Source organism: Gadus macrocephalus, chromosome 8 (assembly GCF_031168955.1).
Source record: "Gadus macrocephalus chromosome 8, ASM3116895v1".
Taxonomy (NCBI): Eukaryota; Metazoa; Chordata; class Actinopteri; order Gadiformes; family Gadidae; genus Gadus; species Gadus macrocephalus.
In genome coordinates this window covers 6019131-6031429 of record NC_082389.1, presented here as the reverse complement: position 1 = coordinate 6031429, position 12299 = coordinate 6019131, and the positions used below count along the sequence as shown (strand labels likewise).

At 48.3% G+C, this 12299-nt stretch overlaps 1 protein-coding gene across 3 annotated transcripts in view; it reads right to left on the bottom strand.

Annotated features, from left to right (window-relative positions):
* Window positions 1-12299, bottom strand: part of LOC132462696 (laminin subunit alpha-3-like) — a 73037-nt gene that overhangs the window by 10240 nt on the left and 50498 nt on the right. For all 3 annotated transcript variants that reach the window (XM_060058379.1, XM_060058380.1, XM_060058381.1), the window contains exons 41-59: window positions 9155-9268; window positions 7957-8075; window positions 7491-7571; window positions 7216-7316; window positions 7033-7083; window positions 6596-6747; window positions 4949-5059; window positions 4700-4811; window positions 4282-4443; window positions 3653-3849; window positions 3269-3385; window positions 2707-2861; window positions 2121-2262; window positions 1926-2025; window positions 1715-1831; window positions 1430-1600; window positions 1169-1320; window positions 565-765; window positions 11-159 (exon numbers count right to left, since the gene is read on the bottom strand). In XM_060058379.1, the coding sequence (XP_059914362.1) occupies window positions 11-159; window positions 565-765; window positions 1169-1320; window positions 1430-1600; window positions 1715-1831; window positions 1926-2025; window positions 2121-2262; window positions 2707-2861; window positions 3269-3385; window positions 3653-3849; window positions 4282-4443; window positions 4700-4811; window positions 4949-5059; window positions 6596-6747; window positions 7033-7083; window positions 7216-7316; window positions 7491-7571; window positions 7957-8075; window positions 9155-9268 (2504 nt within the window). The remainder of the gene's footprint in view (window positions 1-10; window positions 160-564; window positions 766-1168; window positions 1321-1429; window positions 1601-1714; window positions 1832-1925; window positions 2026-2120; window positions 2263-2706; window positions 2862-3268; window positions 3386-3652; window positions 3850-4281; window positions 4444-4699; window positions 4812-4948; window positions 5060-6595; window positions 6748-7032; window positions 7084-7215; window positions 7317-7490; window positions 7572-7956; window positions 8076-9154; window positions 9269-12299) is intronic.

The window sequence follows — 12299 nt, the reverse complement described above, 5'->3', positions numbered from 1 at the left end:
TTTAAGTTACCTTTGAAGGTCCACTTTGTCAAACATGGCCGGGTTTGATGGCGAGCGGCTGACGGTTCCCGTCTTGATCTCGTACTCCCTCGCGTGGAGCCTGTAGATGAAGTACAGTTCGTGCTGCCTCACCGCCATGCCTATGAAGTCCCCGGTTGACTAACGGAGGGATGAGACAGAGTGTAGGGTTAAACACGCCATCCCCACATTTTCCACCCACGTGTCGGTAACAAACGGCAAATGGTAAAAGGACTGCATTTATACAGCGCTTTTCTAACCAGCGGCCACTCAAAGTGCTTTTACAATATTGCCTAACATTCACCCATTCATGGACACATTCACACACCGGCGGCGGTGTCAACCATGCAAGGCGACAGTCAGCTCGTCAGGAGCAGTCAGGGTGAGGTGTCTTGCTCAGAGACACCTCGACGCTCTAGGAGGAGCCGGGGATCGAACCAGCAACCTTCCGAGTTACCAGTCGACCCGTTCTACCTCCTGAGCTACTGCCGCTCCCGGGTAGCACTGTTTATACGGCGCCACGGCCCGGCCAGCCCACCCACTCACGTTTCTATTGCCCAGGTACATCACAAACATGTCGCTGGGGTCGCCGGAGGCCTGTCGCCGTCTTCGATTGCCGTCTCCCCTCCCGCTGAGGGGCCTCTGCAGAGTCAGAGACAGCTCCGTGTAGGCCTTGAGGTCATCCAGGTTGGTAGGTGTGTGGAGCTCCACGTAGCCGTCGCCCATGAACTTCATCGGGATCCGGATCTGAAAGGTCGGGAGTGGGAGAGGTGCTAGATGTATCATACATGCCGTGTTTCATGGCAATCCACTGTTTGGACGAGGACTTCCAGGAGCTCCGCACAGAGCATAGAGGAGAGTTCTTCGAATGAGAGCCGATTGGTCGAGGCCTTTGTGTGTTCAAGCGTCAATTGGCTTTATAAGCAGTAGAACTGTTGAGGACTTCTCTCCTCTCAGTGTCCTCTGACCATCCATGTGTTTTAATGTCTGATGTTTTAATGTCTCGTTCGTTTTGTATTCATTGTTTGTGAGGTGGTCACTGTTAGGCAGTGTAATTGTTTTAACTATCAATACTACTACAGTCTGCAAATGGTCCCTTGGGGATGGGAAAGACTCTACTCTCCATGAATACTGTGGGTAACTCGTTTACCCTGTTGGCTGCGTCACGGGCCTGTTCGATGAGCTCCTTGATCTTCTTGATGTTCTCCGTTATGTTGCTGACAGGGAGGAACTGCGAGGTCAGGTTCTCCATCTCAGACAGCTTGTCCTCCAGGGATGGGATTTGGTTCAGCAGATCCTTCACTAAAGATCACAAGAGACACCCTCATCAGGCTCAAGAGGTAACATGATGATTTCAATATGGAGCGAAATCACTACTGGACAATCCACGGCGGAAGAACATGGTCCTCACCTGACTGGTCCACTTCGTCCATGAGATCAGTGATGTTAGAGTCCCCCGGAGTCACCTTGATCTTGTCCAGTTCATCCTTGATGTTGTTCAGTCTGTCCTGGGTGTTTGCTGTCGTGGTACCGGCGCTGGCCGCCTTCCGTTTGGCTTCGTCAATCATATCGCCAATGTCATCTTATTGGGAAATAGAGCAAGGAGATTAATAAACAGCTGAATGCCTAGAACGTGGGCAGGTCGTTTCATCTCACAAATAATGAGTATGTGTCTAACTGATTCATTAAAGCCAACCTCTGTTTATGTTATCCAGTTCTGCCTGGACATTCATGAGGTCCTTCTCCAGTGCTTTCTTCTTGATGTCTGCGTTCTTCAGACGCCTTTTCTGGGCACTGAGGTCATCTTCTGCGGCTGGAGAAATGAAACACAATGATAAATACATTTTGGTTTTGTTCTGGCTCGTGGGTTGATGCAGAGGTCGTTAACCGTCTAGAAGGACGCTCACCCCTAAGATCTTCATGCGAGTCCTTCGCATCCTTGAGCAGTTCAATTCCGGACGTTTTCAACTCCTTCGCCCTCTCGGTCAGGTCAGCATTTTTCACGTTCTTAACAACGGAAGAGATTCGTTTGTTAGACGGTTTTCAGTTGAAAGGAAAATAATTCAAAAAAGTTATGGAATTGAGGTTGACTTGAGGCGTACATTCAGCGCCTTGTCGGCAGCTGCCTTAGCCTCATTGGCTGCGGCCTCCGCGGCGTTTATGGCGTCTGTGATGTTTTTGTAGGCGTTGATGGCATCGATAGCATCACGCACGTCCGTACGCCCGCTGGCATTCCCCACAGCGCTGGAGGAAAGGAAAACAAGTGCAGGTTAGGGCAAGCAGTGCAGGAAGGACATCAAAACGGCAGAGAGAGTGTTTACATTTCTGATGCGCAGTTCCCCACTGTACATCACCAAAAAAAAGTTAAAAGTAAAAGTAAATAAAAAATTAATAAATGAATATATATATATATCTATATATATAAATTGAAAGAAAAATACAAATTAAGATAAAAATTAAAATGTAAGCAAAAATAAATATATAAATAATAAAAAATAACAAAATAATACATCATTATATAATCGAAATAGTATAAAAATCATATGACAATGATATCAAATTGAAAACAAACCACAATGACTTCACTCGCTCCCTTCGTGCTACCAAGAACACGTCTACGACTCTACGCCACCACCGCAGTGAAACAGGGTGGTTGCGGTACGTCTCCAACACATAACGCTCCCTTACTTCTGGAGGTCCATGGCCATCTTGCTGAGCTTGTCTGCATGCTCCTCTGCTCTTATGACGAGGTCCTCTTTGTTCGCCGCCTGGGAGATCTCATTAACCTTCTGGGTCAGGTCCCTCTTGGCTCCGTCCAGCTGTGCCGCCAGCTGTTCGTACTCCTGCGATTGATTCAATGATACGATTAATACGACATGTTGTGGAAGTGGAGTGTGCAGGCACGCATGGCACCTCAGCGCATGTAGAGAACAGCAATTATTATTATTAATTACAGGATTGTCTCTTGGGAAGGCGTGATGGACAAGGCATATCTCTGTCTGTCGGTAGTGGATTGTTTCGAGACATAAAGGTGATACAACATAGGAGGCTCGAGGGCGTGTTGAGCTACCCCTTTTTAAATCGGATGTATGTTGTACCGTTTTTTTTCCACCATTAAACCAGTCTGAGAACATCACGACGAATTGTCTGCTACCCAACTACATTTAAGTAACATCGCATTATACTGTTAAAAAAAGGTGTGTAATTGAGATCAGACAGAAAAGCCTTCATGATGTCCTGTTTTCCATACTTTTTTACTGTCAGCCAGCATCGTTGCCAGATCCTCTGTCTTCTGCAACTCCTCCTCAGCCTGCTCCATCATGTCCTCCACCGCCTTCCTCTCCTTCTTCACATCCTCAACCACGCGCTGTATAGTGAAAATAGATACGAACATTGAGCTGAGTATAAAAAGAACCAGGATACATAGAACATAAGATTAACTGCATTGGCATAGCAACCAGCGCCGTGTTTGAATCGTATCGCTTGGCCTCAAACATCGGCCAGGTTCAGAAAGTTAAACTTTTTATGGAAGTTTCTTAATAAGGCTGGTGTATTTTAAAAAAAAGGAAGTAAATCCAGACTATTGATTGTTCAATGATCCATAATCAATGATGACGATGATGTGAGCCATTACCAGAAGTTCTTTCAGGGACTTGTCGTTGAGTCCGTTTTGGGTGTTGGCTTTCTTCACGTTGTCTTCAGCCTGCTTCAGGGTCCTCTCCAGGTCTTTCAGCTTGGCCTCGAAACCCTTCAGCTGGCCCTTGATCTTGTCGGCAGCAGCCTGGTTGGTGTCGCACTGTTTACTGACGTCAGCCTTAATGAAGTCCAGCACTGCAGGAGAGGAGAGGAGATGGTAAGAGAGGAGGGAAGAGGAGAGGAGAGGGGAGGAGATGAAAGGAGGGGGTAGGAGGGAGGAGGGGTGAGGAGAGGAGGGAGAGGAGAGGAGCGGAGAAGACAGGAGAGGAGTGCGGAGGGAAGAGAAAATAAGAACAGAACAGAAATTCAACACCATGGTCAAACTTTATTTTGACTATCTATCTCAACATAGAAACAGTTACTCAGTGTTTTCCTCCAGTATGCTAAATCCATTATTTTTAAACCGCTTGTTTCCACCGAGGCTGACCATCATCCCATTTCCACGACAACAGAGCTCTGATCGTTTTTGTAACAAGTGCATTGGGACAGAAAAGCTTTGAAGGGGAGGCCTCCTGCAAGGAAAGGGCGGGGGCTGTCGAGGAGTCAGTAAACAGGAAGAGCTCTCACATTTCCTGGCCTCTTCTCGCTCTTTCTCAGCTGCGGCCTTCTGGGGGTTGAAGTTCCTCTTCTCCATTTCCTTCACAAGCCGCTGAGCCTCGTCCAGCTGCTTAGACAGGTCAGGAGACTGGGCGCCGCCACCGTCAGAGTTCATCAGCTCCCTCAGCAGAGCTGCACACACACACACACACACGCACACAAAGACGCACACGCACACACACACACACACGCACCGGCAGGATTTTATAAGACAATGTAATTGGATAGAGAGAGAGTTAGTGTATTCCACATGTAATGGTATTATAATTCAACCAAAGGTAATCTGTAATGAAAGACATAGCTCATGGTCATCATCATGATATGGGAAAAGTGAAAAGGAAAAGGCCCCAAAGACAGAGAATTTTTCTGAAGGTCACCCCTGCGTTACCTTGGATTTTCTTCAGCATCTCCTTGATGTCTGTGTGCAAATCTTTGGCTCTTTGTTCAGTTTTCTCTGCATTTTGGACCGCTTTCTTTGCCACGGCCATCTGTTTGTCAGCCTACATAAAAATCATACATAACAAATGTTATATGTATGTGTTTGTGTATGTCTGTGTGTGTATGTGTGCGTGTGTGTGCGTGCGTCTTAGTGCGTGTGTGCGTTTCTGTGCATGTGTGTTTGTGTGTGTGTTTCTACCTTGGCTTTAAGGGTGCTGATATCATCATTGAGGGTCTCTACATCGTGCTCTAGCTGAGCAACTTTAGGCTTCTGGCTTTCAATGGTGTTGTTGAATTTGTTGAGTAGAATCTGCAAGAATCCAGAAAGCAAACACGTTTACATTGAGCAACATAACATAAGTACTACAAACTAATACTAATACCACCTTACTTAAACTTGAGATCACATGCAAAGCTTATTTGTTGAAGTGTTTGGCGATATTAAAAGATCTGTAAAAAGATCTTTTACGAGAGCCACAATACATTCCTGTCACGCCGCTACGAGAAAGAACCGAAAATTTGACTCCCAAAGCAAACTAATAGAAAGAAACGGTTATGGGGGCCAAAGCCCTATCTCAACCCATCTCTCGCCCACAGCAGCAGCTTAGTGAGGCATGAATGGCTGATTCCATGGGGGTCTCAGGTCAAGCAGGCCACAAGCTGTTTGCTGCCGTCCAAACCGTGCAGTGGCTTACGTGTGTTGACGCACACACCCCCCACACACACAGACACAAATACCCATAGACACACACAGATCACTTTTCAATGGAACCGTGGAAACGATAGCATTGCATAAAACACAACCTAGTCACTCCACGTCCGCGTATGAGTGTGTACTACGCAATAACACCGGAGCGAGATGGAGAGGCACTAAAATGGAAGTGGATGCTAGTCTACGTAACGGGCATTACTGTGCTATATCACTGCGGAACCACTGCAGACGTCGAGACAGAGACATGCTGGCGCATACTAAAACGTCTGTGTGCATTACACTTCGTCGCCTTGTGGGAAAAGCCCAGCCTTTCCTCTTAAGTGCCGTTTGGCACCATTCACTCATGGAGATGAAGAGTTATGGAACGTCATGGTGATGGTCCAGCCGCTACGGCCACTCAAACACCTTACAGCCTTTCATGCCTCGCAGTTTCGACCAATGCGAGCCCACGACCCCCTGGTCTGGCGCCCTTGGGAGTAATGTGTGTCTTGCTCAATAGCACGTTGACACCACGACATCCAACCCCCCCCCCCCCCCCCCCCCGACCCTCTGGTTGCAAAGGGAGCTGCCCTTCTCCTGAGCCACACCCGTCAGGCCGGATGCTTCTTTTGTTTAGTCTCCCATTCCTGGCAACAAAAAGACATTCCGCTCCGACGTGGATCTCACTGCCTGTCCGGCGCCTTAGACTTTCAACACTTCTTACATTTAGCCGACAATATTATCCAAAAACGGTTCGTACACACAATCACACACTGACGGCAATCACGCAAGACGTCAGTCAGCTCGTCGGGAGCAGTTAGGGTGAGGGTGCCTCGCTCAGGGACTCCTCGACACTGGGACCAAACTTGCAACCTTCCAAGTCAACGCGCTCCACCTCCTGAGCTAAGCCGACCCTATTGAAGGAGAGCCGACTTTCCGACCAATTCTTCCTTCAACCGAACGTCCGTTGAAGTAAAGCCGACAGGAAAGCCGACCATCCTTGCCGACTTTCCTTCAACGGCTGCCAACGTTCACTCTGCGTCGGTCGGCTCTGCTCTTTCGCGATGGGCAGGACCTCTTGTTTCCACGGGTAGCCGTACAGCGCTGACGCCTCACGCGAGCGTGTGCGCCCAGCGCGCGGCGGCGGCGGGCTACCTTGGTCTCGGAGATGGCCTTCTCCAGCTTGCTGAGCCGGTCGTAGGAATCGGCGCTGGCGGAGGCGTTCTCTAGGTGGCCCTTGATCCTGGTCAGCTCGTCGTCCAGGCGCTCCAGGTCGGCCAGCAACGCCTGGGCGCAGCTGTCACACTCTGCAAGACAAAGCGGGGGGGTGGGGGGGGGGGCGTCAGTGACATGGTCGTCGTCGTAGCGACGGAAAGGCAAGGCAAGGCAAGGCAACTTTATTTATATAGCACTTTACATACACGAGGCAGACTCAAAGAGCATATATATTGTATGACGAAGAACATCGTCACACAATAAAATGAAATAATAAAATATGATCGATACGTTTACGATTTTTTTTAAGCTTAAGCAAAAATACACTAAGGTAAGGTAAATAAAATAAGACTGTCGGCTGGGAGATGACCTCTGACCTTGGCATTGCCCCTCTGTGTTTGTGTCTCCGGGCTCCGTGTTCTTGCACACTGAGGGGAAAAGGAAACGCAATTATTTAAATAATAAAATTATTATAATTGAATTATTATATTAATTATAATATCAACGTGGGTAGACAGTCATTCTAAAAATACAGTATTGATCCATTTCTTGAGACGTACCTCCGGTGCTGGGGTCACAGCTGTTGCCGTTTCCGTGGCAATTGCAGGGCCGACAACTGCCCCCCGCCATCATGGGATCGCCATAGAAACCTGGAGCACATCTATGGAAGAGAAGCGAATGATCGGTATTGAGCGACCGCGACACTCTTCAGTCTTTGACCTTTAGCACTCATTATCACTAATGACTTCCCGTAGGGTCTGGGTGTACTCATCCCCCCGTGGGGGGGGGGTAAGGGATTCAGCCCCCTTAAAACTCTCATCATCAATACACTTACTTTTCACATCTCTCTCCGGCATAGCCTTCTTTGCACACACACTGGAAGCCACCGGGACCCTCCTTGCAGCCCAAAGCAAAACTGGAGAAAGCCAAAACAAACATGGTTACCCCACACATGATGGTGAAAGCCTCTGTTTGCATACCATTAAGTTTCATCATGTGTTTACTCTCTCCTTGATGCTTGTATGTATATTCAATTAAATTCAATGAAATAAAATGTCACTTGTATAGCCTTTAATCACAGGTACAGTCTCATTAAAGGGATTAATAGGCCATATATTTATGACTACCCCTTGATTCCTAGCCCCCCAGAGAGTAAGGAAAGTATACATGATGTGACAAATGCACACACACACACACACACACACACACACACACACACACACACACACACACACACACACACACACACACACACACACACACACACACACACACACACACACACACACACACACACACACCTGTTGGATGCCACAGTGAATGGGCACGGGCACACGCGGCATGATCTCAGAGCAGGGTTTCCATAGTAACCCTCTTTGCAGCGCTCACATCTGGGGCCGGCCGCGTCAGAGTCACAGTTCTGGAATGTGTGGAGGAAGGAGCGTTCATCAGCGCTCGGTGAGCCGTGCGGTCAACAGAGCATAACGTATGGACTGCTGCTTCTACCTGGTCTTTGTATTATAATGCTATGGTGTAACAGTCGCATCTGAGATTAAAATGGTAATAATTAAAATAAGAATAATCGGCTAGCTGGTTACAGTGGAAGATAAATACCTTTACCTGGGCAGTCATCATGTCTACTTTACTTTTGATCATCAGTAGGTTTTAAAAGAAGTCTTATTATAAAGTATTTTCAGATTCAGTTGATACTGTCCTCCTGTCTAGAGCTCGGAGGTCCTCATCTTATTAATCCTAATTGGTTTTTTTTCAAACATTGTTCCCATTGTTTCTTGTTCTGAAGCTGTTTATAAAACTAGACCTGGGCAATCTGTACAGGTTGTAATGTACACCACAGTAGCATGACATCGAGGGGTCTCCAACTCCAACACAAAGAGCTATTTCTGGGGCTGCTGTGGGAGAGCAGACAAGGGAGCGTTAAGCTATGTGTTTGTGTGTCTCTAGGCAGACCCCTATTCTGCTATGCACAGTACAATACACTGCAGCTCAGATACAGGCCCTGTCATGATTGACTTATGTAAGAGGTGGGGGGGGGGGGGGTGAAGAAAAAAAGAAAACACTGAGACTTTGGGTTTCCTCTGAGATCTAATCTCTTGAAGCCAGAAGGAGTAATATGAAGACAGAGGAACCGACTGAGAGGACAGAAATAAGGTGAGATGATGTGTCATGCTAGAGATTTAACATGAGTTATGGCTGCTCGTCCAAGTGGTGACCACGGATATTAGCCACAGAGGTCTAGACTGTGCTGGCACCGGTAATCACCGTTCAATTTGATTGGATGAGCAAGTGTGTGAGTGAATGGATGAGTCACGAGTCAGTGAAGTGAGTGAGTGGGCGAGTGAGTATGTTTATTATTAAGTGAATATGATCACGATTGAGCGAGAGGAACTGAGGAAGTGGGTGAGTGATTGACTGACTGAGACACAGATGGAGAGGAAGATTGAGGTCAAAGCAATAAGCAAATGAATAATTGGCTCTTACCTGACATCTGCCTGTTTTGTCTTCACACTGACTGGACAGGCCGTTGCACTCACATCGCACACAGCGTCCGAGGTAAAGCCCGCTGCCGTCTCTATAGTAACCAGGACTGCATTTCTGAAACACAAAGACTAATTATATAGAGACTGGAGAGATGCATCATCATCAACCCTCAGACAGGCCTATCATTTAGAATGTACAAAACATGTCCGACGTATGTTTTTTCCTGTCACAGTGTTGATTAAAGGTGTTAACAAATAATTGTTGTTCCCTTGAAAATTACACCAACCTAAAACAATGTTAAAGACACACAGCTCAAATGATTCACTTCTCTGAGTCCTACAATGATTTCCCTTGACAAAGGCAGCCAGGCAGAAAGTCTGATTCCCCAAGCAGTGCTTAAGAAAACGGTTCATGGAGTTAGCGTTTCTCACTTGGCAGCGAACCCGTTGGTCGAAGTTACACATTAACGCGGTATCGTCCGCACATGCCCTTTTGCTTCCACCGATAAGAGCGTTTACAGTCCTTCAAGATCCGCATCCTTAGTCCTGGCACAAAAGCCAAGCGTGACACAAACACAAAGAAACGACCCTTCCTCGTCCTGTTAGGGTCGACGCGCCCCACGCCCCCCCGAACACGACCCCCGGTGGCAGCGGCGACCTCCCTTTACCTGGGTCTGAGCGTCGTCCGCACTGTCCTCAAAGGCGGGGTACTGCACCACCTGCCCTCTGTCCTGCATCCACGGCAGCTGCACCCTCTGGTAGCCCATGTCGCTAAGCGACGGGAAGTCCACCCTCTGAGCGCCGTCCTGCTCATCCGCCTGAAACGCGGGGTGTCGGTCGGGCACCCCGGGCGGCCGGGGTCTCCTCTCCCCTTTCTGGTAGGGCCTGTGTCCGGCGGCGCACAGCCCCAGGAGGGTGAAGCACACTAGGGCTCGTAGGGCGCTGGTCGGAGCGCTAGGCCGGGCACCGGGCCGCCGCCGCCGCGGCTGCTGCTGATCCATACTCGTGTCTGACATTCCTAGCGTGTAGTCGGGTGAACTGACTGCCTCTCTGCCCGGAGTGCGTCTCTTAAAGGGGGGGAGTGTGAGCACACAGACACACTCGCTCACTCCCCGACGCGAGCGTGACACACCCTGCCGACGCTCACCTGGCTGAGTCAGCGCCGGTGTTGGTTGGTGGGTGCACAGTCAACACACACACACACACACACACCTTCACCTCGAGACATACACACACATGCATATGATCTCAAGTCCACACACACTCACATCATACACTCACACGTACACACACACACACACACACCTACTCACACACATACACACAGCTGCATTGCATAATAGGCCTATGCTTATTTGTATTTATATTATGCATATATTTTTTAAGATGCTTGTCTCTGGACCACACTGAGAATGATTCTGTCCACTACCAATAGTGTATGTATTTTTCTTGCATTTACCTAATTTCAAAGGAAATCCCTAGAAATCATATCCTCAAAGGAACTGCTGTCTGTAAGTAGCAAAGAGTGTCAAACCCTGTTTGAAACATAAAACATGTACGCGCAGGGCTGAGGTTTCCCAGCTATTATGACCGTGATTTCCAGACGGTCGGCACTGAGAAGAATCAGACTCCTTAAACATAACATTGAGGCAACTGGGTGTGTCACAATGCACACACACACACACACACACACACACACACACACACACACACACACACACGCACGCACACACACACACACACACGCACACACACGCACACACACACACATTCACAGGTACAGACACAGATAGAGATTGAGTAAGAGTCTATCGTCGGCTGCCACACCCTGCAGTGTGTCAAGGGCCTATCCTTTTCTTATGCCCTCCAGGTACGAATTAATAATTTCCGCTTATGACACACCCAAATTGAAGTAGAGCACACGTACACCGACGTAGATGGACACCCAACATGGCAACAGCGTTTTGTGTACAACCACGGGGCGGCCCATAAAAGGAGGCTACGTAAAAAAAAGGACACCAGGAAAAACATGCGGTGCCCGCATCGCATGAGTGGGTTTATAAATCAATGATGTAGATAACAAATAAATGATTCTATGATTAATATCCACCGTTCGATTTATCGATTGAGACCGGGCTAATAAAACGATTGAAATTGCGGCTGCTCAAATGGAATTATAACATCGTGCACTATAAGTCATTCACAAAACTTCTTCCATCCCAACCCAAAAAACACAACCAACCAATCCAGCGCTGGATGCCGTTAGGAAGGCCGTTGCTTAGAGCAGTACAGTCCCTAATATTATGTCTGCGTGACTGCCCGTCTCCCCTCAGGGCATCGGCGTTGACGCAGCACTATTCCCGGTCAGGTATTTTCCAGTGCATTCAGCCCCGGAATCCTCACTTGATGAATTTTTCCTCATGCGGCAGAGCTCATTTGCCAAAGGGTGGGGCTCTTTGTTCAGGCGTGTCAGGACACCCTCCTGTCTCCCGCCTTAGCTCCCTCCCCCCCCCCCAGCTCTCCCTCCCTCCCTCTCCCCCACTCCCCTCCACCTCTGAGGAGATATTCGGCCTCTGCTGAAGTTGATGAGGTGCTGTTTCACTCACCGCCTTGTCTCCACCTCGACTGCACCCGGCCCAGCCGCCACCGACAACACCACCCAAACCCCACCCACCACACTCCGAGGCACCACCTAAACATCTGCCATCTACGTCAAATCACCATCACTCAATTCCTCGACAAAGCCTTCACTGAGCCGGGAAAAAATACCCTGTTTGGGGCCAGGGTCTGAAGATGTGTGTAATGCTAATGTAAAGTAGATAGAGGCTGACGTTGGGGAGTAACGGAATACGTGTACCGGCGTTACGTATTCAGAATACAAATTATAGCTAACTGTATTCCGTTACAGTTACAATTTAAATAGTTGGTCTTTAGAATACAGTTACATTGTTGAAATCAATGGATTACATGACGATACTTCTGTTTCAGCAGTTTATTCGTGCTTTCACACCAACTGCATTTAGTGCGCACTAAACGAGTTTGGTCCCCTTGGTTCGGTACGTTTGCGTTGGTGTGAATGCAACCACCTCACTTCGATGTGAACCAAATCAGCCGACCGAGACCTCCCTGAACAGCTGGTCTCGGTT